Here is a 24905-nt window from a genome sequence, read left to right as displayed (position 1 = left end):
CTATGTGCTCACTTTCATCCTTCGCACCCAGCAGCTCAACAACTTTCATCATTCCGGAAGTCTTAGGGTCTGATAGTTAAACGCCGGAAATGCAATGTTCCGACACGCAGGAATTGGAATCTACACATGTTGCAGCGTGTGTGGCAGCACCGCAGAGCCCTGCTGAAATACGGTATGACGTATACCCTGGGCTAACTTGATCCAGAGGTGGTGCAGATCACGCTGCTGGAGTGGTGTCAGATCAAGGACCTATGCACCCTTCTACACAGTTTCCAAATGTCGACGAAGATGTTTAGCACTGGCAATGCCATTCTCAGCGTGACAATTCTGTTCATCTACATGATGGAGCACACTGTAAGCATTATTCGGAGTCAGATATTGGTCCAAGAGGAAGGTGAGGAAGTACAGGAGGAGTCATATGCAGAAGGGATAATAAGATCTACAAGGTCCATACGGTAAGCGGCACCTAGGCAGCAGTTATGGTGGGGGATAGGAATTAACAAGGGCGCATAGTATCAGCAAAAATTGTTGAGGAAGGTGCAGGAGCCATGAAGAAATGGAGGACGAACTTGCGATGGGCATGGAAGACTCAGCAGATGAGTGAGAGCTTGCTCACATTTCGGTTGTGCAAGGTTGGGGGGAGAGGGCAGAGGAAGGAGGCACGATTCTCACCTCTCTGCCACCAACACACCAAGGACTTGGTCCTCCTGGATGCACAAGACACATGAGCGTCTTCTTGCTGCACTACCTACAACATGACCCTCGGATTGTACGAATTCGAAGTAATGCTAACTACTGGGTTGCCACACTGTTAGATCCCCGGTACAAGACAAAATTTGGCGAAATAATTCCTGCCATATAAAGGGACGCACGTGTACAGGAGTATCTTCAGAAGGTGTTACGCAATCTTCGATCTGCTTTTCCACTAAACACCAGTGCTGCACAGAGTGAATCTCAACGCTTTGTCATAGATAGGAGGAAATGGTCTTTTACTTGTCCACATCTGAGGGACCGAGGGCTGGCTGCTGTGCTGAGATGGCATTGAGTACGGTGTCCCTGCAGAGTTGCACTTTTGGTCATATACAAAATGAGTTGAAAAAGGACAGATGCTGGTGGAAAGGGGAACAGGTGTGTTGGAAAGGGGAAAAAAGTTTTGGTCCGTGGGTTTGGTGGTTAAGCAAAAGTAAAATTTGATGAAGAAACACCATCTGTTACGGTGGGACTGGCAGATTTGGATAAGGTGGTATATACTATGTTACCGCTATATAACGAAAATTAATAAGAAAAGAAAGAGAAAGGTATATATCCCCATCAGCAGTCAGTGTCCACCATTATCCCAGATGGAAAAGGAGAGGTTGGCAACTGGAAGGTTAGGTGGAGGATACAGAGCTGTGTGGCTATGAAACTAATAGTAGCCTGAACCAAGTTAGACGCCACTTGGATCTTGAGACTGGGAGCCCTGTTAGCGTCACAGGGTCCACACGCCCACCCAGCCCAGGAACTTCCTGTTAACATCACAGGGGCCATTCAGTACGCTGACCGTGTGCATTGGGGCCACACCTGTGGACAGCAGGCGCATCAGCAGCAGCAGGCCTGTTAATGACACTGGGCTGCACAAGCAGGTCTTGTAGGACAGGAGCTGGTCTTAACCGTTCTGTGTTACCAACTGTGGTGGCGGCCTGCATCGACGCCCTATCCCTGCCTACCTCTGGCCTAAAGCCGCAATGGGTTCAACACATGGAGGTGTGCTCTTTCGGAGCATAATAGAAGACTGCGCACCTCCTTGTTGTCTCCAGCCCCTTTTATAACCTGGGTCCGCCCCAAACCAGGGTGGACCACAATGCACCTCCTGGAGACAAAAGCAGAGTGATACGTCATGAGTGGCATAACTAGCATCCTATTTGGAACCGCAACTTCAATGATGACCTCATGGCTGCCACGACACAAACACCTCACCAGTCATCGTCTGACCATCAATAATGAGGTGACAAGTCATAGGGGCGGGCCTCTGCAAGCCATTTGGGAGTGGCCTGGCCACATCGCCAGGACACCTGATGCCCTGTGGTCTATATGGGCCCCCCACATCAGGGGCAGGGCCAAAGAGTTCATTACCGGATCTAGTCTCTGATGCAGTAAGTGCCTGACCATGGTCAGTTGCATGAAATACAGTCTCTAAAAAAAGACTATCAGCTTTAGCATGGTGTCTATGCACAACACAGGACTTAGACCCGGCACGGAGTGCAAGTACCTGTGCAAAGAGGCTTTTCCCACTAAGTGTGGGAGCATGCGCTGTAGCCCGAAATGAAGACTTAGCCTCAGGAATGGCACAGTCAGGCTGAGCATACTCACTAGGCGAAACACTGGAGTTAGGCTGCGGCTGGGGTAAATCGGCACACGCATGCGCACTAGCTGCCTCTCCACACTTAGACGTGGAAGAGAAAGCAGCCAGCTGGACAACCCGAGGCACAGGCCTAAATGGCAGCTGATGCCTGGGCGCAACTGAAACTGCAGCAGTCTGCTTGCGTTTAAGGCGTCACCGTTTTGTAACAACAAATACCATCCAAAAGAACAGGTGTACTTCTTCCCATGGATAATCTGATATGATCTCTGTTTTCATGGACACGACCATCGCTAACAAATGTAGATGAGGCCAAATCAGCAGCTGCTTCAATGGATCTGAAGTGCTCCATAAAGTGGCCTCTCCTCCACCCCAATTTCAAGATCCCAAATACTCCATTCCTCTGTGGTGTCAATCCAATCGCACTTGCTTCCTAACAGCTCTCAAGTTTCCACCAGCCCTGCTGAGTATGAGGTGACAGAGATGGTTGAGTTTGCATAGCTGTTCAGTCGCACTATAGCCTGGGAATCAGAGGTCTGCTCCAAAGCTGCAATGAGTACAGACAAGGAAGTTATTATTATTTGTATTATTATTGATTTATAGAGCACCATTGATTCCATGGTGCTGTACATGAGAAGGGGGTTACATACAGAATACGTATACAAGTAACTATAGACAGACTGGTACAGAGGGAAGAGGGCCCTGACCTTGCGGGATTACATTCTAAAGGATTTTTGGGAGGCGACAGTAGGAGTGGTTTAGGTTGAGCGTCAAGTATGTATGGTGGTGGTGTCATTGAAGGTTATAGTCATTTCTGAACAGATGAGTTTTCAGATTCAGTTTGAAGCTTGCGTGTGTAGAAGATAATCTGACTTGTTGAGGTAGCGAGTTCCATGAGACAGGGGAAATGATCTGCGCAGATGGCCAGAAGCTTTGTGAGTGGGATCCAGGCCCCGATGAAGAAGGTGCTGAGCCTAATCTACACCCTCATTTTTAAAAAGTAAATCCTCCTGGTTGAGACAATGGGGAACATGATGAGGAGCACAGATACCTGATTGGAAGGACAACTTTACTATTCGGTCAGGGCAGGAAGAGGTTGTCTCGGAGGACTCAGGACGAGGGGAATGAAAACACACAGGGTTATTGATGAGGTTGGAGACCACACTTACTGTCAAACCAAAGTCAGCCAGTCGATGAGGTCAGCAGAGGAGGTGGAGGAGGATGCTACTGACGATGAGGTTACGTTGCGTCTTCCTGGCCAGAGACAAAGTACTGGAAGCACGTCAACAACTGAATCCTGGACCACAACTTTGACTCTAAACAGAAGTCGTGTTGGCTATGCAGGTCGCATGGGCTGTAAGCCTTTCCTAGCCTGTGAATTTTTGGACATCGCAAAGGATCACCCAAGTCATGGAATCTGTAAGATTTGTCAACAATCTGTAAGTAGAAGGCAAAAACTCACACTTTTGAGTACTTCCTCCATGAAGTATCACATGGATATGAATTGACAGCGTGAAGGTGTATTGCTCAGCTTTAGCAACTGTCAATGCAATATGCTTATTTGCCGTTCATTGCATGCATTGTTGCAGACTACACACAAGGGGCAACTGGACATCACAGTACCCGGGTACGGTAGGCTGTGCCCAGACAATAATGCGGGCACGCAACACTTTGTTTTATTAGCAAAACACATATCTGTTTTGGGTAGGCCGACTATATAGACAATAAGACTTGCTGCCTCTGCACTGTCAAATTGTCATGTACAGTTTAAATCATAGAGGGACAGCAACACATGTTTGCATTGACTGTTGCTTTTCAAGATTTCCATGACTGTGTTGCAGAGCTGTGTGGTTTGCATTCACACTGTTATCATCTGCATTATCTGCGAGGCTTCAGCTAACAAGGGTATTCAGGGGGGGTAATGTGTTTTGTCTATGTTTAGGTAGATAACTTGGAAGCTCTTGTGATGCGACACTGGTAAGTCGTGTTCGCACACACACACACACACACACACACGCACAAACACACAATTACTGCTACACAGAGGGATTAGCAGGTAGTAGGCAACAGAATAGATTGTTCAATTATTTAAATTGTATGCATGGTTCTTATTGTTTGTTTTGGTAAAGTTAAACAATCATTTATCAACCCAACTGCCTAGAGTCCTTTTCCTGTTGCCTGGTTTTGCTGCATACTGGGGAGCCCACCCTGTACACGACTTAAAATGAAGCATAAGTCGCAATGTGAATTTCACTGTGCTACAATGCGCCCTAGCGTGCCTGTGCAACCACCGCCTGCCCCATCAAGTGCATCTGTGTGCTCTTCATCCTCTGTGACTGTGGGGACAGCAGTCACACATGGTTTTTCACACTGAACCTCCACTACTTTACCCGCAACAGGGAGTGTGATTGGCAGGTCATCACTTGTTTTGGAAGTGGAAACAGAAGGTAATGTTGAGCTGTCAGACATCGAGAGAACCATCATTGGATGCAGGCTACATTAAATCCACGCCTGCACCTTCGTCACAGATTGCCTGGACTACCTGCAGTTAATAATTGCATTCCAGAAATGGAAAGGAGTGTAGAATGCACATGTGTTGTACCTTGCTTGGCAGCAAAGGAACACTAACTTAGTATTCCAGACAATTTTAGGATGTCAGAAAAAGAGTCAGCTCTTTGGGCAAATTAAATAGTGTGGCAAAAGTGGACAGATGGGTACACTGGCCGTGTTCTGTGGGTACCAGGACAGTAAAAGAAGCCTCACTTTCTATCCCTCCTAATGATCAAATGCAGCAAGGAATTCCCTGAGTTTGCTATACAATTAGCATAGCAAAATGTGCATGAGGGTAGAATGCAGAGGTGCTTGAGATTGCTTGGCACAAGTGGCACAATAAAGGAGTCCTACAGGCATTTTTTGTATGCCACTAAGTTGCAGTATTTTTTGCTATCATTATAGCTTATTAAAAACAGAGCAGGAGGGTGTCATGCAGAGGTGCTGCACATAGCTTGGCACCAGTGGGGCACTAATGGAGTACAACAGCCACTTCTTGTATGCCACTAAGTTTCCTCAGTGTTTGCTAGTATAATGGCTTAGTAACAATGAGTTGGAGTGTGCAATGCAGGCAGACGTGCTGCAAATATCTTTGCACTAGTGGGACGATACAGAAGTCCAATAGCCACGTTTAGGACGCCACTAAGTTTCCTCAGTGTTTGCTAGTAAAATGGATTAGTAACAATGAGTTTTAGTGTGCAATGCAGGCAGACGTGCTGCAAATATCTGTGCACTAGTGGGACTATACAGAAGTCCAACAGCCCCATTTAGGATGCCACTAGGTTCACTAAATGTTTGCTAGTATAATGGCTTAGTAACAATGAGTTTGAGTGTGCAATGCAGGCAGACGTGCTGCAAATATCTTTGCACTAGTGGGACTATACAGAAGTCCAATAGCCCCATTTAGGATGCCACTAGGTTCACTGAGTGTTTGCTAGTATAATGGCTTAGTAACAATGAGTTTGAGTGTGCAATGCAGGCAGACGTGCTGCAAATATCTTTGCACTAGTGGGACAAATACAGAAGTCCAACAGCCACGTTTAGGATGTCACTAAGTTTCCTCAGTATTTGCTAGTATAATGGCTTAGTAACAAATGAATTTGAGTGTGCAATGCAGGCAGACGTGCTGCAAATATCTTTGCACAAGTGGGACAATACAGAAGTCCAACAGCCACGTTTAGGATGCCACTAAGTTTCCTCAGTGTTTGCTAGTATAATGGCTTAGTAACAATGAGTTTGAGTGTGCAATGCAGGCAGACGTGCTGCAAATATCTTTGCACTAGTGGGACAAAACAGAAGTCCAACAGCCACTTTTAGGATGCCACTAAGTTTCCTCAGTGTTTGCTAGTATAATGGCTTAGTAACAATGAGTTTGAGTGTGCAATGCAGGCAGACGTGCTGCAAATATCTTTGCACTAGTGGGACAATACAGAAGTCCAACAGCCACTTTTAGGATGCCACTAAGTTTCCTCAGTGTTTGCTAGTATAATGGCTTAGTAACAATGAGTTTGAGTGTGCAGTGCAGGCAGACGTGCTGCAAATATCTTTGCACTAGTGGGACTATACAGAAATCCAATAGCCACGTTTAGGATGCCACTAGGTTCACTGAGTGTTTGCTAGTATAATGGCTTAGTAACAATTAGTTTGAGTGTGCAATGCAGGCAGACGTGCTGCAAATATCTTTGCACTAGTGGGACTATACAGAAGTCCAATAGCCACGTTTAGGATGCCACTAGGTTCACTGAGTGTTTGCTAGTATAATGGCTTAGTAACTATCAGTTTGAGTGTGCAATGCAGGCAGACATGCTGCAAATATCTGTGCACTACTGGGACTATACAGAAGTCCAATTGCCACGTTTAGGATGCCACTAGGTTCACTGAGTGTTTGCTAGTATAATGGCTTAGTAACAATGAGTTTGAGTGTGCAATGCAGGCAGACGCGCTCTGCAAATATCTTTGCACTAGTGGGACTATACAGAAGTCCAATAGCCACGTTTAGGATGCCACTAGGTTCACTGAGTGTTTGCTAGTATAATGGCTTAGTAACAATGAGTTTGAGTGTGCAATGCAGGCAGACGTACTGCAAATATCTGTGCACTACTGGGACTATACAGAAGTCCAACAGCCACGTTTAGGATGACACTAGGTACACTCAGTGTTTGCTAGTATAATGGCTTAGTTATAATGAGTTTGAGTGTGCAATGCAGGCAGACGTGCTGCAAATATCTGTGCACTACTGGGACTATACAGAAGTCCAACAGCCACGTTTAGGATGACACTAGGTACACTCAGTGTTTGCTAGTATAATGGCTTAGTTATAATGAGTTTGAGTGTGCAATGCAGGCAGACGTGCTGCAAATATCTGTGCACTACTGGGACTATACAGAAGTCCAAGAGCCACGTTTAGGATGACACTAGGTACACTCAGTGTTTGCTAGTATAATGGCTTATTTATAATGAGTTGGAGTGTGCAGAGGACAGGAGGGTACAGTGCCAGGGTTGTGGGGCTCTGGGTAGAGGAATGGAAGCCTGCCTTTCTATTCGCTCCTAATGGGGAAATGCAGCGAGGAAATCCCTGACCTTAGCTACACAGACGCTGTCTCTGTTTTCAGGACCTGTCACCTATGGCTCTGACCCTGCCGGTACGAGCCCTTAAAAGGACTGATAGAAAGTGCTCTCCCTAAGCTGTCCAGCGCCAGCTGTATCGGCGATAGGACTCAGGACGGAGCTGCGCCAGTGATGTCTGACACCAAGGACGCAGAAGAGATAATAGTGTCCGGATGGGCAGATACTCGTTTTTATAATGCAGGGACATGTGACATGGACATCCTATCACACCCGTTGCTTCTCTAGCTAAAAGTCCACTTGGCTGTGTGTGTGTCTGGGATTGGCTGACATAATGGCCCTCCCCACTACACGCGCGCGCTTAGGGAAGGAAGACAAGGAGAAAAAAAAAAATGGCGATTATACAAACAGCAGTGATCTGAAGGCGCTGTTCCCGCACACTATACACTGAAATTTCATAATAGTGTGAGTCACAGAGTGACTCACACTATTACAGCGGAAAGCCAGCTAGGAATTAGCTGTTTTTTTGCTGCTAGAACCGTTCTCGAACGTTTCTAGAACTATCGAGCTTTTGCAAAAAGTTCGAGTTCTAGTTCAATCTAGAACAGGCCCCAAAATCACTCGAGCCTAGAACTGGAGAACCTCGAACCGCGAACCGCGCTCAACTCTAGTGATTATAGGATGTTAGCTAAAATCCTTCAGGTCATTCGACCTGTCTCTGGGTTCCAAAGGTAGAAATGTTAAATGACCCCTCTCTGGGACTTCTAGTGTTAATGATAAATACCAATGCAGAGTCAAATACAAGGCACAAACAAGTTCTTACCAAAGTAGCAGTGTGGAAACAAAAAGGTATTAAAAGGGAAAAGTGCACTAAGCATCGACAGCCATTTAACAGATCACCCGCCCGCTTCTTAATCGTGGTATGTGTCTTCCGAGGGTCAAACGAGACCTTTATGAAGGTCCTGGAAGGCGATCATGTGACCAGGAGTGTCGAGTGAAATTTCCGCCCATGCGCCCGCAACTATGACTGCCTAGGGATGCCAAAAGGCAAGATAGTAGTCGTGCAGTATCACTGCACATGTGTGCAACCCCCAGACTATCCCAGACCACTAGAGAGCAGGGCAGGAAAATCATCCTGCCCACCCATCGCCAAAACCGAGAGGTAGAGTAGTGATCGCGCAGTTAAACTGCGCATGCATACAGCGATCAGACAGCCACAGACCTTAACAGGAAAAGGCAGAGGCACCATCCCCTCATTTATCACCATGATGACTCCACATCATCGGTCGCATGACTGAAAGTCTGCAGAGGGACACATCACCTCTGCAACACAGACACGAAGTCAAGGAGGAAAGGAGTCATCACAGCTATCGGGAGCACTATATTATTTAAGAAATGGTCATTAGTCAACTATAAAATATAAGTATAATAGACCACCATATAAAACACCATAGAACATGATCAATATGCAATAAAACAAGTATTTTTTATTAAGCTACTTGTTAAATAATAAAAAAATCACATGTTTTATCTCTACTAATCTTCAGTGATTATCCTTCTTCTGGCAGCGTGGATTTAACCCTTTTTATCTTCACATGCTATCACCATTTATCTTGGGTTCTGCAGCAGCCAGCATTGATCACATGCTTTGTAGTGGTTGTGTCTCACACAACCTCATCAGCTTAGTGGATCTGTTAAATTCTTTATCTGGTACCATCAGGCAAGACACCATCTGTGCCTTTTTGTCATTTCAGTTTTTATATCATTAATCATGTACATTGGGACAATGTCATGGTAACTGGGAATACCAAACATAAACAGGGCAAGTGTAAGGATATATTACTAGAGTCCTGTCAAAACCTTATACTCTTTGGTAATAAAATGAGCAGAAATAAAAGAAACCACTATTGATAAATAAGACAGTACAATGCACTGTATAATAAAACAAAAACAAAGGATGATATTGGTCCCTTAAAAGATAACAGAATAATTATATAGGACAAAGAAAAGTCTGAGATATAAACATGCAATTTTCATTGGTTTTCAGCAAGGAACTCACTGTTATCAGTATCATTCAAGAAGGCAAAAATCAAAGTCCCCCTCCTGATATAACTATTTTAACACAAGAAGAAGTATGCCTGCATCTGAGTAAAATAAACATTGACAATCCCAGATGGCATTCATCCACAAATATTGAGGGGATTGAGCTTAGTAATTGAAAGACTGCTGTATCTGTATATTGGTTCATACCTCAGGATTGGAGAATGGCTGACATGGTACCAATATTTAAGAAAGGTAACAGTTGCAAGTTTATTTTAGGGCATTTTATGAGATGACATGCAACAATATATTAGAGAATAATATAATAACTTACAACCAGCATGGATTCATGTAAGATGAATCGTGTCTAACCAATGTGTTTGGTTTCTATGAGGAGGTAAGTAAAATTCTGGATATTCTTAATGAAGCTGATGTGATTTATCTGGACTTTGCCAAGGAATTCCATACTGTACCACATAACAGCCTTGGGTAAAGAATTGGCTAAAAGATAGGAAAGAAAGAGTAGTCATAAATGGTACAGTCTCTAATTGGGCTATAGTCAGCAGTGGAGCACCGCAGGGATTGGTGCTAGGATAGATTCTTTTTAACCTTTTTGTTAATGACCTTTTGGAGGGGATTGAGAGTAAAGTGTCTGTCTTTACTGACAACACCAAACTATGTAGGTTATTAAAAATTGAACTTGATAGTACAATATTACAAAACGATCTGGATAAGATTTCGAAATGGGCAGATGTAATGCACCTAGGACAGAGTAATCCTATTGCTGCATTACATTAAATGAAAGTAAACTCGGGACTACAGAACAGGAGAAGGACTTGGGTATTCTGGTTATAAGTAAGCTGAGCAGCAGCACTCAATGTCAAGCAGCAGCTGCTAAAGCAAACAATATGTTAGTGTGTATAAAAAGAGAGATTAGATCCCATGATTCCAACGTAACAACCCCCTCTATAAATCACTTGTAAAACCAAATCTGGGATATAAAATCCCATTTTGGGCTCCAAATTTTAAGAAAGATTATTCAGAAGTAAGAGTCAGTTTAACTAGAGTATTACAAGGGTTGGTAAGCCTCCCATATGATGAGAGGTTGGTTGAAAAAAGTAAAGGCTGCTTTACATGTGTCGATTGCTCGTGCGATCGCATTTGCGATCGCACCTGCCCCCATCGTTTGTGCAGCACAAGCAATTTGTTGCCCGTGTCGCACAATGTTGTAACCCCCTGTCACACGCACTTATCTTTCAAACAACCTTGCTGTGGGCGGTGGACATCCACTTCCTGAAGGGGGAGGGACGTTTGGCGTCACAGCGATGTCACACAGTGGCCGGCCAATAGAAGCGGAGGGGCGAAGATGAGCGGGACGTAAACGTCCCGCCCACCTCCTTCCTTCAGCATTGCCGGCGGGACGCAGGTAAGCTGCAGTTCATCGTTCCCGGGGTGTCACACGGAGCAATGTGTGCTGCCTCAGGAACAATGAACAACAGGACGTTCGATTTTTAGAAAATGGGCGACGTGTCAACGATGAACGAGAAGGTGAGTATTTCTGTTCGTTCATAGCTGTCACAAGCTACGATATCACTAACGATGCCGGATGTGCGTCACTTACGACGTGACCCCGCCGACATCTCGTTAGATATATCGTAGCGTATAAAGCCCGCTTTAGATTTGATTAGCTTAGAAAAAGATGTCTCAGAGGAGATGCCATTTATATGTATTAATACATGTGTGGTCAATATAAAGGACTGGCACATGACTTATTCCTTCCAAAGACAATACAAAAGACCCGGGGGCATTCACTGCAGATGGAAGAATGGTAATTATAGCAGATAAATAGGGAAGGGTTCTTTTACAGTTAGAGGAGTCAGATTGTGGAATGCCCTACCACAAATATGTAACTATGTAACTATGTAAATTTGAAAGTATAACTCCTTCCATTGAAATGCATTAACACTGCATTAACAATCGTAGAGATGTGCATAATGTAAAAAATGTAAACAAGTCTCAAATAAATACATTTTTAAAATGTGGCAGTTATAATATAAGCAAACAGTTATGCAGTATAAAATAACATCAAATTATATTCTGTACATAACCTTGTATCCACAAATAGTGTAAAAGGCAGGAAACATCTTACCTTAGTTAATATTAGCTGCTGAAAGGCTGGTGTTTGGAGAAAAATTCCCGTCATAAAGAGAAAAATCACTGGCTCCACTGTGATTATTGATCGTAAGCGGTGACACATTGTCTGCTGCTAAGGAACTTTTAAGTGTATAGAAATATTAACAGTCTAAGAATAAAACCGAGCTAAGTGCAGAGTATTTCTCCTTGGAAAAGGCATAAAAAGCTATATAAGGAACAATATTATATGTATTATTCAGATTCTACTGCACATTATATCTGTATTTAATACTAAAGTTATAGTACAGCCTTGAGTTGCTGCAATGTTTCTCTGGCAATGCACGTGAAAGTATGACACGGAAATAGTAACTTCCTCCTACACTTTACTTTTATGTGAGGTCAAAGAGTGAAACCAGCTTTTATCAGTTTCACTTGTCTTTCTCACTGGATCTTTTAACACGCATTCATACTCTTAGCATTGTACAGATGTATAAAACATTTGTTTGATTTTGAAGAAGTAATTAAAAACTCCCTATTAGAGATTTCTCAGTTACAGCATATTACATGGACAGCCAATTGATTTGAATGGGAAGTAACTAATGCTGTAGTTAAAGGGAACCTGTCAGGTCCAGTATGTACCCAGAACCTTGAGCAGTTCTGGGATCATGCGCACTATGAAGCGGGGTGTACACGTCCTAGCTCCAAACTCCGAGGCCATGAGCATTGAGCCAAAATCCAATGTGGAACGCGATGACGGCGGGGATATCATCCTATGACGCTGTACATTCATTACTATGTTAGCACACCCACAGGGGTGCACTAACATGCTAATGGGAGCGACTGGCCAGGGAAGTAACGCCCAGGGGGCTAGTGCCCTTGCTCATTAGCATACTGTAAAAAATCTTTAGAAATACCTTTTCTAAGATCTCTTTATCTATGCTAGTGTAGGCAGGGATTAGCAATATGCACCCAGAACTGCTCGTGGTTCTGGGTGCATATTGCACCTGACAGGTTCCCTTTAACATCTCATGGTGCTAAAGTGAGACCTAATCTAATAAATAAAGCTGAGTGTATGTGTGTGTGTGTATGTATGTATGTATGTGTGTATGACCGCTAAAGGAATCCGCACCATCGCATTTACAATCACAAAATTATGCACAAACACCCCATGTGTTACGGTTGCTGCGAGCACTGGAGACTATGTCCAGATTTCTTGCTACTGCACATGTGCGAGCGCTGGAGACTAAGTCCAGATTTCTTGCTACTGCACATGTGCGAGCGCTGGAGACTAAGTCCTATCTTGGAGCCATTGCACATGTGAGGGTGACATCATCGCTGACACGAGGTCACATGTCTCTGACACCTTCTATGCCGATTGGTCGCTGGTCATGTGCTTGTGACGCCTTGCTCGGTGATAGGCCAGCATGACGTCACTCTTGTCGTTCTGGCAGCGGATTGGCTCTGGTGTCCTCCATCTTGGATGAGGCACAGAGTCTATATAAGACCCTGACACACGCCGCATGGCGCTCAGTCCTCTTGGTTCATGCATGAGGGTAGACGCCCTGTGCACATTCCTCTAGGCATTCCTCTGTCTATGCTAGGTGAGCGCTACCGGCAGGGTAGCGTTCTTATACCTTACAGCTTCGGCTGCTGTCCGTATCCTTACCTCTTAGGGGAGCGGACATAGGCAGGTGCCTGAGGCACATGGTCTGGCTGGGCCTTGTGATTCGACTCGTAGGTGGACGTTGCCGCTAGGGTAACGTTCCTTATACTGCGTCTGGCAGTTGTTCGTATCCTCGCACACTAGGGGAGCGAACAGAGGTAGGAGCTTTGTGCGGCTTACGCTGCTGTTCGTCTCTTTTGCACCACTAGAAGAGCGGACCTAGGCAGGTGCCATATCTAGTGGTTCGTGTCCTCGCACACTAGTGGAGCGAACGCAGGTAGGAGCTTTGTGCGGCTTACGCTGCTGTTCGTCTCTTTTGCACCACTAGAAGAGCGGACCTAGGTAGGTGCCATTTCGCACACATTGCCTTTGTCTCTGTGATTATTAACAGAGATCATTCCACACACCCTCCAAGTAAGGGAGGAATTGCTTTACTTACTTATTATATCCTTCTGTGAGTTAACAGAGGTATTGCTCTCTGCCATAGTCTGCAGCAAAGTCTTTGCACGGTGGACCCTGACTGTCTGATACTCCTTTACGTTATTATCAGACAGCCCCCCGTAACATTAGGACTGAGCCAAGGGTCTGGCAGTTATGGCAGAATATCAGCAGTTACACCATTACATACAAGTACTTGAGTCACGGCTCAAGAGTATAGAGGATAAACCTCAGACCATGGTGACAGCTGCACATGATCCTCGACTTGCTCTGCCAAACAGATATTCTGGCGATGCCAGATCATGTCGTGGTTTCATTAGTCAGTGTCAGATACACCTAGAGGTCAACTCTTCTCGCTTCTCTACGGAGAGGTCTAGAGTAGGCTTTATCATCTCCTTACTTCAGGACAAAGCCTTAGAATGGGCGACTCCCCTATGGGAGCGCTCTGATGTGGTTACTCTGAGACATCAAGACTTTCTTGATGCTCTTAAGGCGGTATTCATGGGTCCGCAGGTTACCCATGATGCGGCCCTGAGACTGTTAGATCTATCTCAGGGTTCGTTATCCACTAGTTCTTATGCCATTGCTTTTAGAACTCTGGTGGCAGAACTAGATTGGCCAGAGAAGGTGTTGATTCCTATCTTCTGGAGAGGGTTGGCAGGCTATGTCAAGGATGCTCTTGCTACTCGTGAGGTCTCTGCTTCTCTGGAGGACTTGATCACAGTAGCAACGAGGATCGATGTACGCCATAAGGAACGTAGACTGGAGGTCTCTTCCTCACGCCCTAAGCCTCGGGCTATTCCAGTTGTTGAGGGTCCACTACCATCTTCCTCAGCATCTGAAACATCTCCCACTCCTATGGAGTTAGGTCATACATCCTCCAGACTACGCAAGTCTGGTCCTCCTATATGTTACGTATGTCGTCAGGCTGGGCACTATGCCAACAAGTGTCCTAGTCGTCAGGGAAACTCCCTGGCCTAGTAACCATTAGAGGGGGGTTACTAGAGACGTCTTCTGCACCCTCTAAGTGTTGTATCCCAGGTCAGCTCTCGTTATCTGAGAATACATGGCCTATTATGGCTTTTGTGGATTCCGGAGCTGACGGGACTTTTGTGTCCTCAGGATTTGTAAAGGGACACAATATTCCCTCTATCATGTTAGAGGCGCCTATTCCTGTCCGTGTTGTTAATGGAACTATGTTGTCTGACTCCATTACATTGAGGACAGTTCCCTTGCGCCTTTCCCTGTTTCAGGGTCACATAGAGGAGATTTCTTTTCTTGTTTTGCCTGAGGGTATAGACGACGTCCTTCTGGGTCTCCCATGGCTTCGGACTCTTGCTCCTCACATTGACTGGGAGTCTGACAGCATTATTAGTTGGGGTTCGAAATGTCAGTCCCGATGTCTTCCCTTACCACCTAAGGTCATTGCGGTTGCATCTACTGATCTCTCTCCCATACCTACACCCTATCTGGATTTCGCTGACGTGTTCTCCAAACAGGGTGCTGAGGTTCTTCCACCCCATAGGCCGTATGACTGTGCCATAGACCTTATCCAAGGTTCGGTTCCACCTAAAGGCAGGGTTTACCCCCTGTCGATACCTGAGTCGGAGGCCATGTCGACCTATATAAGAGAGAGTTTAGAGAAGGGGTTCATTCGTAAGTCTGTCTCTCCCGCGGGAGCTGGGTTTTTCTTTGTTCGGAAGAAAGAGGGTGATTTGCGTCCCTGCATAGATTACAGGGGTCTCAACGCAATCACAATAAAGAACAAATACCCATTACCTTTAATTTCGGAGCTCTTTGACAGACTGAGAGGAGCTCAAGTTTTTACAAAGTTGGATCTGTGGGGTGCGTATAACTTGGTACGAATTCGAAAGGGTGACGAATGGAAGACCGCTTTTAACACCCGAGACGGTCACTATGAATACCTCGTCATGCCTTTTGGATTATGTAATGCACCCGCAGTATTTCAGGACTTCGTAAACGATGTGTTCAGGGATTTACTGTTATCCTCAGTAGTGGTGTATCTGGACGACATCCTGATTTTTTCTCCTGATCTGGAGACTCATCGTCAGGATGTCGTTCGTGTCCTTTCCCGTTTAAGGGAGCACTCATTGTTTGCTAAACTCGAGAAATGTGTATTCGAGCAGTCCTCATTGCCTTTTTTGGGTTACATTATCTCACAAGAGGGCCTGGCTATGGATCCTGCGAAGCTCTCTGCTGTCCTGCAATGGTCCGAACCTCATTCCTTGAGGGCGGTGCAACGCTTCTTAGGATTCATAAATTATTACAGGCAGTTCATACCCCATTTTTCTACTTTGGTGGCCCCTTTGGTGGCCTTGACTAAGAAAGGTGCTAATCCCAAAGCCTGGTCTACTGAAACATCTCAGGCTTTTGAGGCAGTAAAAAGACACTTTTCAACTGCTCCCGTTCTTCAAAGACCCGATGAGAGTAAGCCCTTCCTCTTAGAGGTTGATGCCTCTTCAGTGGGTGCTGGTGCGGTCTTGTATCAAAAGAACGGTGCAGGTAGAAAAAGGCCGTGTTTCTTCTTTGCGAAAACCTTTTCACCGGCAGAGAGAAACTATACCATTGGGGATAGGGAACTGCTCGCCTTGAGATTAGCCTTGGAGGAGTGGCGTCACTTGCTGGAAGGAGCGAAACATCCTTTCCAGGTCTATACAGACCATAAGAATCTGACGTACTTACAAACCGCTCAGCGTCTGAATCCTCGCCAAGCCCGCTGGTCCTTGTTTTTCTCCCGCTTTCACTTCTCCATCAACTATCTGTCTGGGAGTAAGAATAACAAGGCAGACGCCCTGTCTCGCTCTATGCTTTCTACCCAGGAAGAGATTGACGAACCTCGTCTTATCCTTCCCTCCAGGGTTTTTCATACGCTCTCCCCTGTGACGTTAGACCAAATCCCACCGGGCAAGACCTTTGTTCCGCCTGATCGACAGAATGATATACTGTCATGGGCCCACACCTCAAAGGTGGGTGGGCATTTTGGTATTAGGCGGACACGAGAGTTACTGGAGAGGTGGTATTGGTGGCCACACTTAGCCAGCCACGTCAAGAGATATGTCGGTTCCTGCTACTCGTGTGCTCGCAACCGTCCATCACGGCAGAGACCGGCTGGGCTCTTGCATCCTTTACTAGTGCCAGATAGACCATGGGAGGTGGTAGGCATGGACTTTGTGGGTGATCTTCCATGTTCACAGGGACATAGATTTGTGTGGGTCATTACGGACCATTTCTCCCGGATGGTTCATCTCGTACCGTTATCAAGAATCCCATCTTCCAGGGTACTAGCCAAACTATTCCTCAAGCATGTCTTTAGGCTTCACGGGATGCCAGATCGTATCATTTGTGATAGAGGCCCGCAATTTACTTCCCGTTTCTGGCGAGATCTTTGTAGCCTTCTGCAAATTGAGTTGAATCTCTCTTCGGCATACCATCCGGAGACCAATGGTTTGGTTGAGCGTACCAATCAATCTATGATTATATACCTTCGACACTTTGTTGCTGAGAACCACGATAACTGGTCCTCCCTCCTACCCTGGGCAGAATTTGCCCTTAACAATTCGCTGGCTGAGGCCACTGGGCAGACACCGTTTGTACGCAATAATGGGCAACACCCTAGGGTACCGGTACCGTTTCCCGCTGCTGCACCTCCTCCTCTTGTGGCCGACTGGGCAACTAATGCCAGAGAGGTTTGGGATCGGACTCAAGAGTCGATCCAAGCAGCTAAGGACCGTATGAAGACAGTGTCCGATCGGTTTCGTCGCCCGGCTCCTGTCTTTTCTCCAGGGGACTTTGTGTGGCTCTCTGCAAGACACGTGAGACTTAGAGTGAGCTCTGTCAAATTTGCTCCTCGCTTCCTGGGTCCTTATGAGGTTCTTCGACAGGTAAATCCTGTAGTCTACCAATTGAAGTTACCCGTCCATCTTAGGATTCATGACAAATTCCATGTCTCACTGCTAAAGCCGGCTATTTTACCTCACGCTCGTGAAGTGCACTCTCCTGCCTCTGATTCCTCTCGCTCTAGCTATGAGGTACGAGCCATAGTTGGTTCTAAGATGGTTAGAGGGCGCAGGTTCTTCTTGATAGATTGGGAGGGTTATGGCCCGGAACATCGCTCTTGGGAGCCTGAGGAGGCTGTCCATGCTCCCGACTTAGTTGCCGATTACCTGCGTCGCTGGGAGGGGGGCCCTTGAGGGGGAGGTACTGTTACGGTTGCTGCGAGCACTGGAGACTATGTCCAGATTTCTTGCTACTGCACATGTGCGAGCGCTGGAGACTAAGTCCAGATTTCTTGCTACTGCACATGTGCGAGCGCTGGAGACTAAGTCCAGATTTCTTGCTACTGCACATGTGCGAGCGCTGGAGACTAAGTCCTATCTTGGAGCCATTGCACATGTGCGGGTGACATCATCGCTGACACGAGGTCACTTGTCTCTGACACCTTCTATGCCGATTGGTCGCTGGTCATGTGCTTGTGACGCCTTGCTCGGTGATAGGCCAGAATGACGTCACTCTTGTCGTTCTGGCAGCGGATTGGCTCTGGTGTCCTCCATCTTGGATGAGGCACAGAGTCTATATAAGACTCTGACACACGCCGCATGGCGCTCAGTCCTCTTGGTTCATGCATGAGGGTAGACGCCCTGTGCACGTTCCTCTAGGCATTCCTCTGTCTATGCTAGGTGAGCGCTACCGGCAGGCTAGCGTTCTTATACCTTACAGCTTCGGCTGCTGTCCGTATCCTTACCTCTTAGGGGAGCGGACATAGGCAGGTGCCTGAGGCACATGGTCTGGCTGGGCCTTGTGATTTGACTCGTAGGTGGACGTTGCCACTAGGGTAACGTTCCTTATACTGCGTCTGGCAGTTGTTCGTATCCTCGCACACTAGGGGAGCGAACAGAGGTAGGAGCTTTGTGCGGCTTACGCTGCTGTTTGTCTCTTTTGCACCACTAGAAGAGCGGACCTAGGCAGGTGCCATATCTAGTGGTTCGTGTCCTCGCACACTAGTGGAGCGAACGCAGGTAGGAGCTTTGTGCGGCTTACGCTGCTGTTCGTCTCTTTTGCACCACTAGAAGAGCGGACCTAGGTAGGTGCCATTTCGCACACATTGCCTTTGTCTCTGTGATTATTAACAGAGATCATTCCACACACCCTCCAAGTAAGGGAGGAATTGCTTTACTTACTTATTATATCCTTCTGTGAGTTAACAGAGGTATTGCTCTCTGCCATAGTCTGCAGCAAAGTCTTTGCACGGTGGACCCTGACTGTCTGATACTCCTTTACGTTATTATCAGACAGCCCCCCGTAACACCATGTGACTCAGGGAACGTCATAGACTATGTTTTGACAGGAAAATTTAACCCCGCGCTTTACAGTTACTCTCCAAAAATCCTGTCTCCAATAAAGTTAATGGAGATAGGAGCAACAGCTTATTAATAGGAGCTGTGATTAGTTGTTATAGGAGCCAAATAAATTGTTAGTATAAGAAGCTTATGTGTGAGGTAATAAGATGTCGGTGGAGAGACGGATTGAGAGAGACAGAAAGAGACAGACATAAGAACAGACAGAGACTAGGAAAGAGACAGAGAGAGAGAAGACAGTCAAAGAGACAGAGGGGGAAAGAGACAGAGGGTGAAATAGACAGAGGGATAAAAGAGACAGAGGGGAAAAGAGACAGAGGGGGAAAGAGACAGAGGGGGAAATAGACAGAGGGGGAAATAGACAAAGGGGAAAGAAACAGAGGGGAAAGAGGCAGAGGGAGAATGAGATAGAGGGGGAAAGAGACAGAGGATAAAAGAGACAGAGGGGGAAAGAGACATAGGGCGGGAAAGAGACAGAGGGAGACAAGAGACAGAGGGGTAAAAGAGACAGAGTGGGAAAAAGACAGACCTGGAATGAGATAGACAGACACAGAGCTAGAGAGACAGACAGAGAGACTGATACAGAGACAGACAGAGAGATAGACACAGACAGACAGACAGGGAAAGATACAGACACACTGACAGAGACAGACACACAGACAGAAAGCGATAGACAGACAGACACAGACAGACAGACTGGAAGAGAGACAAAGAGACAATTACTATCCCAGGCAACGCCCAGGTACTACAGCTAGTTCTACATAAATGCCGTGTTCCTCCACATATTAAATCTTGTGATTAGTGATGAGTGAACTCGAACCGTAAAGTTCAGGGTTCATACTGGAAACCTAGCATCCAGTGGTCAAATGTGAACACGGATTTCTCTCGGTAATCCGTACCAGAGTTTGTAGTTCAATGCTGAATAAAGCTTATTGAAAGACTGCAGTGCAGCCAATCAACAAGCATTTTGGCTGTGTGCACTTCCACAGCCATCACAACCATATCAAGTATGGACATGGCTGTGATTGTCTGGTGCAGCACATGGCCCAGCCTGTATAAACACCAGATCACGGGTGGCGCTGCCATTTTTCTCTGACCACGATATGGAGGGGAAGCTGATTGAGAAAATGACAATTTTAGGTTAACATAACGGTACTCTTAAAAAAATCCTCTGTGTCCACTCTACACCAGGCTCTGAGGTTTTGTGGGGGTACACTTAAAAAAGGGTCTGTGGGGAGAATTTTGATATATGGCCACTATGGGTAGTCTTAAAAAGAAAATCATCTGATGGGTGAATTTTAATAAATGGGCTATGGGGGGAATTTTAGTAAAGCTCTGTGGGGTACTCTTAAGAAAAGGTCTGTGAGGAGAATATTAATAAAGGCTCTTTGTGGCTACTCTGCATCAAGTTCTGTGGGGGTGCACGTAAAACAGGGTGTGTGGGGGTAATTTTGAAAAAGGATCTGTGGGGGGAATTTTAAGAAAAGGCTCTATGGGAGTACTTTTAAAAAATGGTCAGTGGGGTGAAATTTACTAAAGGGTCTGGGTGGCCACGCTGCACCACATTCTGTGGAGGGTACTTTTAAAAAGGGTCTGTGGAGGGAATTTTAATAAAAGGTCTGCGTACCTACTCTTAAAAAGGGTTTGGGGAATAAAGGTGCTGTGGGGTCACTCTGTGCCAGGCTCTGTGGGGGTACTGTTAAAAAAGGCTCTGTGCAGTAAGTTTTAATAAAGGGTCTGTTAGGTCAGTCTTCACCAGGCTCTGTTGAGGTAATCTTAAAAAAAAACTCTGGGGGGAATCTTAATAAAGGGTCTGTGTGGCCACTCTGCACCCGGCTCTGTAAGGGTACTTTTTAAAAGGGGTCTGTGGGGCAAATTTGAATACAGTCAGTGGGGGGGGGATTTTAATAAAGGTTCTTTGGGGGTATTCTTAAAAAAGAGTCTATGGGGTAAATTTAATAAAGGGTCTGTGCGGCCACTCCATAGTAGGCTGTGTGGGGACACTCTTAAAAAAAAACTATCTCTGTGGGAAATTTTAATAAAGGCTTTGTGGGGTTAGTGGAAAGAATTTTAATAAAGGCTCTGTGTGGCCACTCTGCATCTGGTTCTGTGGGGGTGCTCTTAAAAAAGGGTGTGTGGATGGAATTTTAAAAAAGGCTTGTGGGGGGGAATTTGAAGAAAATGCTCTATGAGAATACTCTTAAAAAATGGTCTTTGGGGGTCTCTGTGTCTTCTCTTAATAAAGGGTTTGTTTTGGAGAAATGTTAATAGAGGGGCTGTAGGGCCACTCTGCACCAGGCTCTGTGGGGGTACTGTTAAAAAAAAGGCTCTGTGCGGGAAGTTTTAATAAAGGATCTGTGTGGTCAGTCTGTCCCGGGCTCTGTGGGAGTACTCTTAAAAAAGATTCTGTGAGGGGAATTTTAATAAATTGTCACTGTGGCCACTCTGCACCAGCCTCTGTGGGGGTACCCTTAAAAATGGGTCTGTGGGGCAAATTTTAATACATGGTCAGTGGGGAGAATCTTAAGTAAGGTTTTTTTGGGGTGCTCTTTAAAAAGGATGTGTGGGGGGAACTTTAATAAAGGGTCTGTGTGGCCACATTGCAGGACATTCCATTGAGGTACTTTTCAAAAAAGGGTCTGTGGGGGAATTTTAATAAATATCTGTGGGCCACTCTGCACCAGGTACTGTGGTAGTATTCTGTGGGGGGGATTTTAATGAAAGCTCTGTGGGGGTACTCTTAAAAAAAGCCTTGTTCATCCGCCTCCTTATTCAAGATTTTTTTTAATTCTATGTTAATTTAATGGGGCTCATTGTGGAAATTTTGTAAATGGGCTCTGTAGTGGCACTCTTAAAATGTTGGCTCTGTGGAAAGATCTTAAAACAGTTTCTGAGGTGGTATGCCTCGGAGAGAGAATTCTGATAACAGTCTATGTAGGGGCTCTCTTAAAATATTTTTTCTGTGAGGGAACTCTGACAACAATCTTAGTGGGGGAACTCTTAAATTACGCGCTCTGTGAGGGAAATCTGTGGGGGACTCCTGGCTTCAAAGTGGTGTAGTGCGCATAACCGGAAGTGCGATGAATTCTGATCATGCACACTGAGGCTACACCTAGCGTTGTACATGGTCAAGTCACACAGGTACGCACGGCCATGCGGTGCATTGTATACTACAGTGTCATGCCCAGAGGGGTGTGAAAACTTGCTATGTGAGCAGACTAGTCAGGGGAACTAACTAATCATTGATATCATTAGCATATAATAAATGATTTTTAGAAATACCTTGTCTAAAGATATATTTACATATGCTAGCATATACAGGTACTGTTAGGGAGGAATTATAAATATATACCAAGAACTGCTCGTGGTTTTGCGTGCACAGAGAACCTGACAGGTTCCCTTTAAATTGGGTATGTTTTAATGCTTTTAATTAATTGTACTGACATTTTAGGCTTTAATTCTAATACGGTATATTATATTAGAGAAAAGTTGAATCTTGCTCATTTCCCAACAGTTTCCATTTCCCGGAATGCTGACTCTCTGTAGAAGTTCAGAAACTTCCTCGGTCAGTCAAAAGTTCACATAGTAAAGTCAGTAAGTTTAACTTCACATGTGACATTTAGCTCGAATAGTCCTCTGCATTTTGGAGTAAAACACAACAACCGGTTGATAGCAGTCTGTATACATGTTGTTTTGATTTATGGTGTCTTAGTCAGCAGTGCTTTTAGTACAAAAAAAACCCCAACATCCTGAACATAATGAGCTTCTTTAGCATTTTTTTTTCTACACTTTAAATTAGAGCCTCAAAACCACTTGGAATAAAACATTTATACAAAATTGCATACAGACCCAAAATGCATTTAAGAAATGGCTTAACCAATGCTTAAAATTGAAAAATTGAAGCAATATTTTATGTTTTTAAAAATATTTCTTTAAAATTTCAATATAAAGGAGGCCATGTAAATATGTTATAAACTATTGAGCAAAGTTGGATTTATTTTTTAATAATTTGCATTATTGGTAGCACTGCATTCAAAAAAATATTTTACTACATCATATTTAAGTTTTCTGGATGGGGCCCAGTATATATATATATATATATATATATATATATATATATATATATATATATATACAGTACGGGGCCCAGTATATATATATATATATATACAGTACAGACCAAATGTTTGGACACACCTTCTCATTCAAAGAGTTTTCTTTATTTTCGTGACTCTAAAAATTGTAGATTCCCATTGAGGGTATCAAAACTATGAATTAAAAAATGTGGAATGAAATACTTAGAAAAGTGTGAAACAACTGAAAATATTTCTTATATTCTAGGTTCTTCAAAGTAGCCACCTTTTGCTTTGATTACTACTTTGCACACTCTTGGCATTCTCTTGATGAGCTTCAAGAGGTAGTCACCGGAAATGGTCTTCCAATAGTCTTGAATGAGTTCCCAGAAATGCGTAGCACTTGTTGGACCTTTTGCCTTCACTCTGCAGTCCAGCTCACCCCAAACCATCTCGATTGGGTTCAGGTCTGGAGACTGTGGAGGCCAGGTCATCTGGTGTAGCACCCCATCACTCTCCTTCTTAGTCAAATAGCCCTTACACAGCCTGGAGGTGTGTTTAAGGTCATTGTCCTGTTGAAAAATAAATGATGGTCCAACTAAACGCAAACTGGATGGAATAGCACGCCGCTGCAAGATGCTGGGTAGGCATGCTGGTTCAGTATGGCTTCAATTTTTAATAAATTCCCAACAGTGTCACCAGCAAAGCACTTCCACACTGTCACACCTCCTCCTCCATGCTTCACGGTGGGAACCAGACATGTAGAGTCCATCCGTTCACCTTTTCTACAAAGACACGGTGGTTGAATCCAAAGATCTCAAATTTGGACTCATCAGACCAAAGCACAGATTTCCACTGGTCTAATGTCCATTCCTTGTGTTATTTAGCCCAAACAAGTCTCTTCTGCTTGTTGCCTGTCCTTAGCAGTGGGTTCCTAGCAGCTATTTTACCATGAAGGCCTGCTGCACAAAGTCTCCTCTTAATAGTTGTTCTAGAGATGAGAAGCTGTGTCCAAACTTTTTGGTCTGTACTGTATATATATTCCTAAGATCTGTTTAGCTCTTCTGGCCAGCTGACAGAAGAACTGAAGATAACATTTCCTTTCTTTTTTATATATTATGCCAATGCTGGTGGATTTTAGAAACAGAAGGATAATATAAAGGCACAAGAAATAACAGGCATGAGTAGCATGCATATGGTTATACAATACATAACAATAAGAGATAAAATGTACCAATAAACAAACTTCAGTAATGTGTTAGTAAGTGACTTTTTAGCCGCTGTGATGTAAACATATTCTTGGACAATTAAGCCTTTCATGATCTAGCGATTTTCCATTTTTGCACTTTCAATTTTTTCCTCCCCTTTTTCCAAGAGGCATACCTTTTTTTATTTGCCCATCCTCATACCCATATGAGAGCTTTTTTTTTTGCAATTTGAGTTGTACTTTTGAAAGACACTTTTCATTTTATAATTTTCCAATTTATCAATTTTTTTAAGAAGGTAAAATAAATTTAATTTCCAATCCTATATTTTTGTCGTTATTCATTTTATCATGTGATTCACTGGAAACTGAGATAAAAATTCAGAGTGCATTGAAATTGCAAAAAAGGGTTTTTGGTGTTTTGTTTACAATATATACTATATGGTAAAATTGAGCTGGCAATATGGTTCTTCTAGTCAGTAAGATTACGGAAATACCAAATATATACATACTTTTTTGTTTTATT

At 44.6% G+C, this 24905-nt stretch overlaps 1 protein-coding gene across 1 annotated transcript in view; it reads right to left on the bottom strand.

Annotated features, from left to right (window-relative positions):
- LOC142295074 (proton-coupled folate transporter-like) overlaps window positions 1-11858 on the bottom strand; it is a 541653-nt gene extending 529795 nt beyond the window's left edge. Inside the window, exon 1 of the mRNA XM_075338144.1 lies at window positions 11643-11858. Within this exon, the coding sequence (XP_075194259.1) occupies window positions 11643-11750 (108 nt within the window). The 5' untranslated portion in view covers window positions 11751-11858. The remainder of the gene's footprint in view (window positions 1-11642) is intronic.
- Window positions 11859-24905: the final 13047 nt, after the last annotated feature.

Source organism: Anomaloglossus baeobatrachus, chromosome 3 (genome assembly GCF_048569485.1).
Source record: "Anomaloglossus baeobatrachus isolate aAnoBae1 chromosome 3, aAnoBae1.hap1, whole genome shotgun sequence".
Lineage (NCBI taxonomy): Eukaryota > Metazoa > Chordata > Amphibia > Anura > Aromobatidae > Anomaloglossus > Anomaloglossus baeobatrachus.
This window is presented reverse-complemented; position numbering and strand designations above follow the sequence as displayed.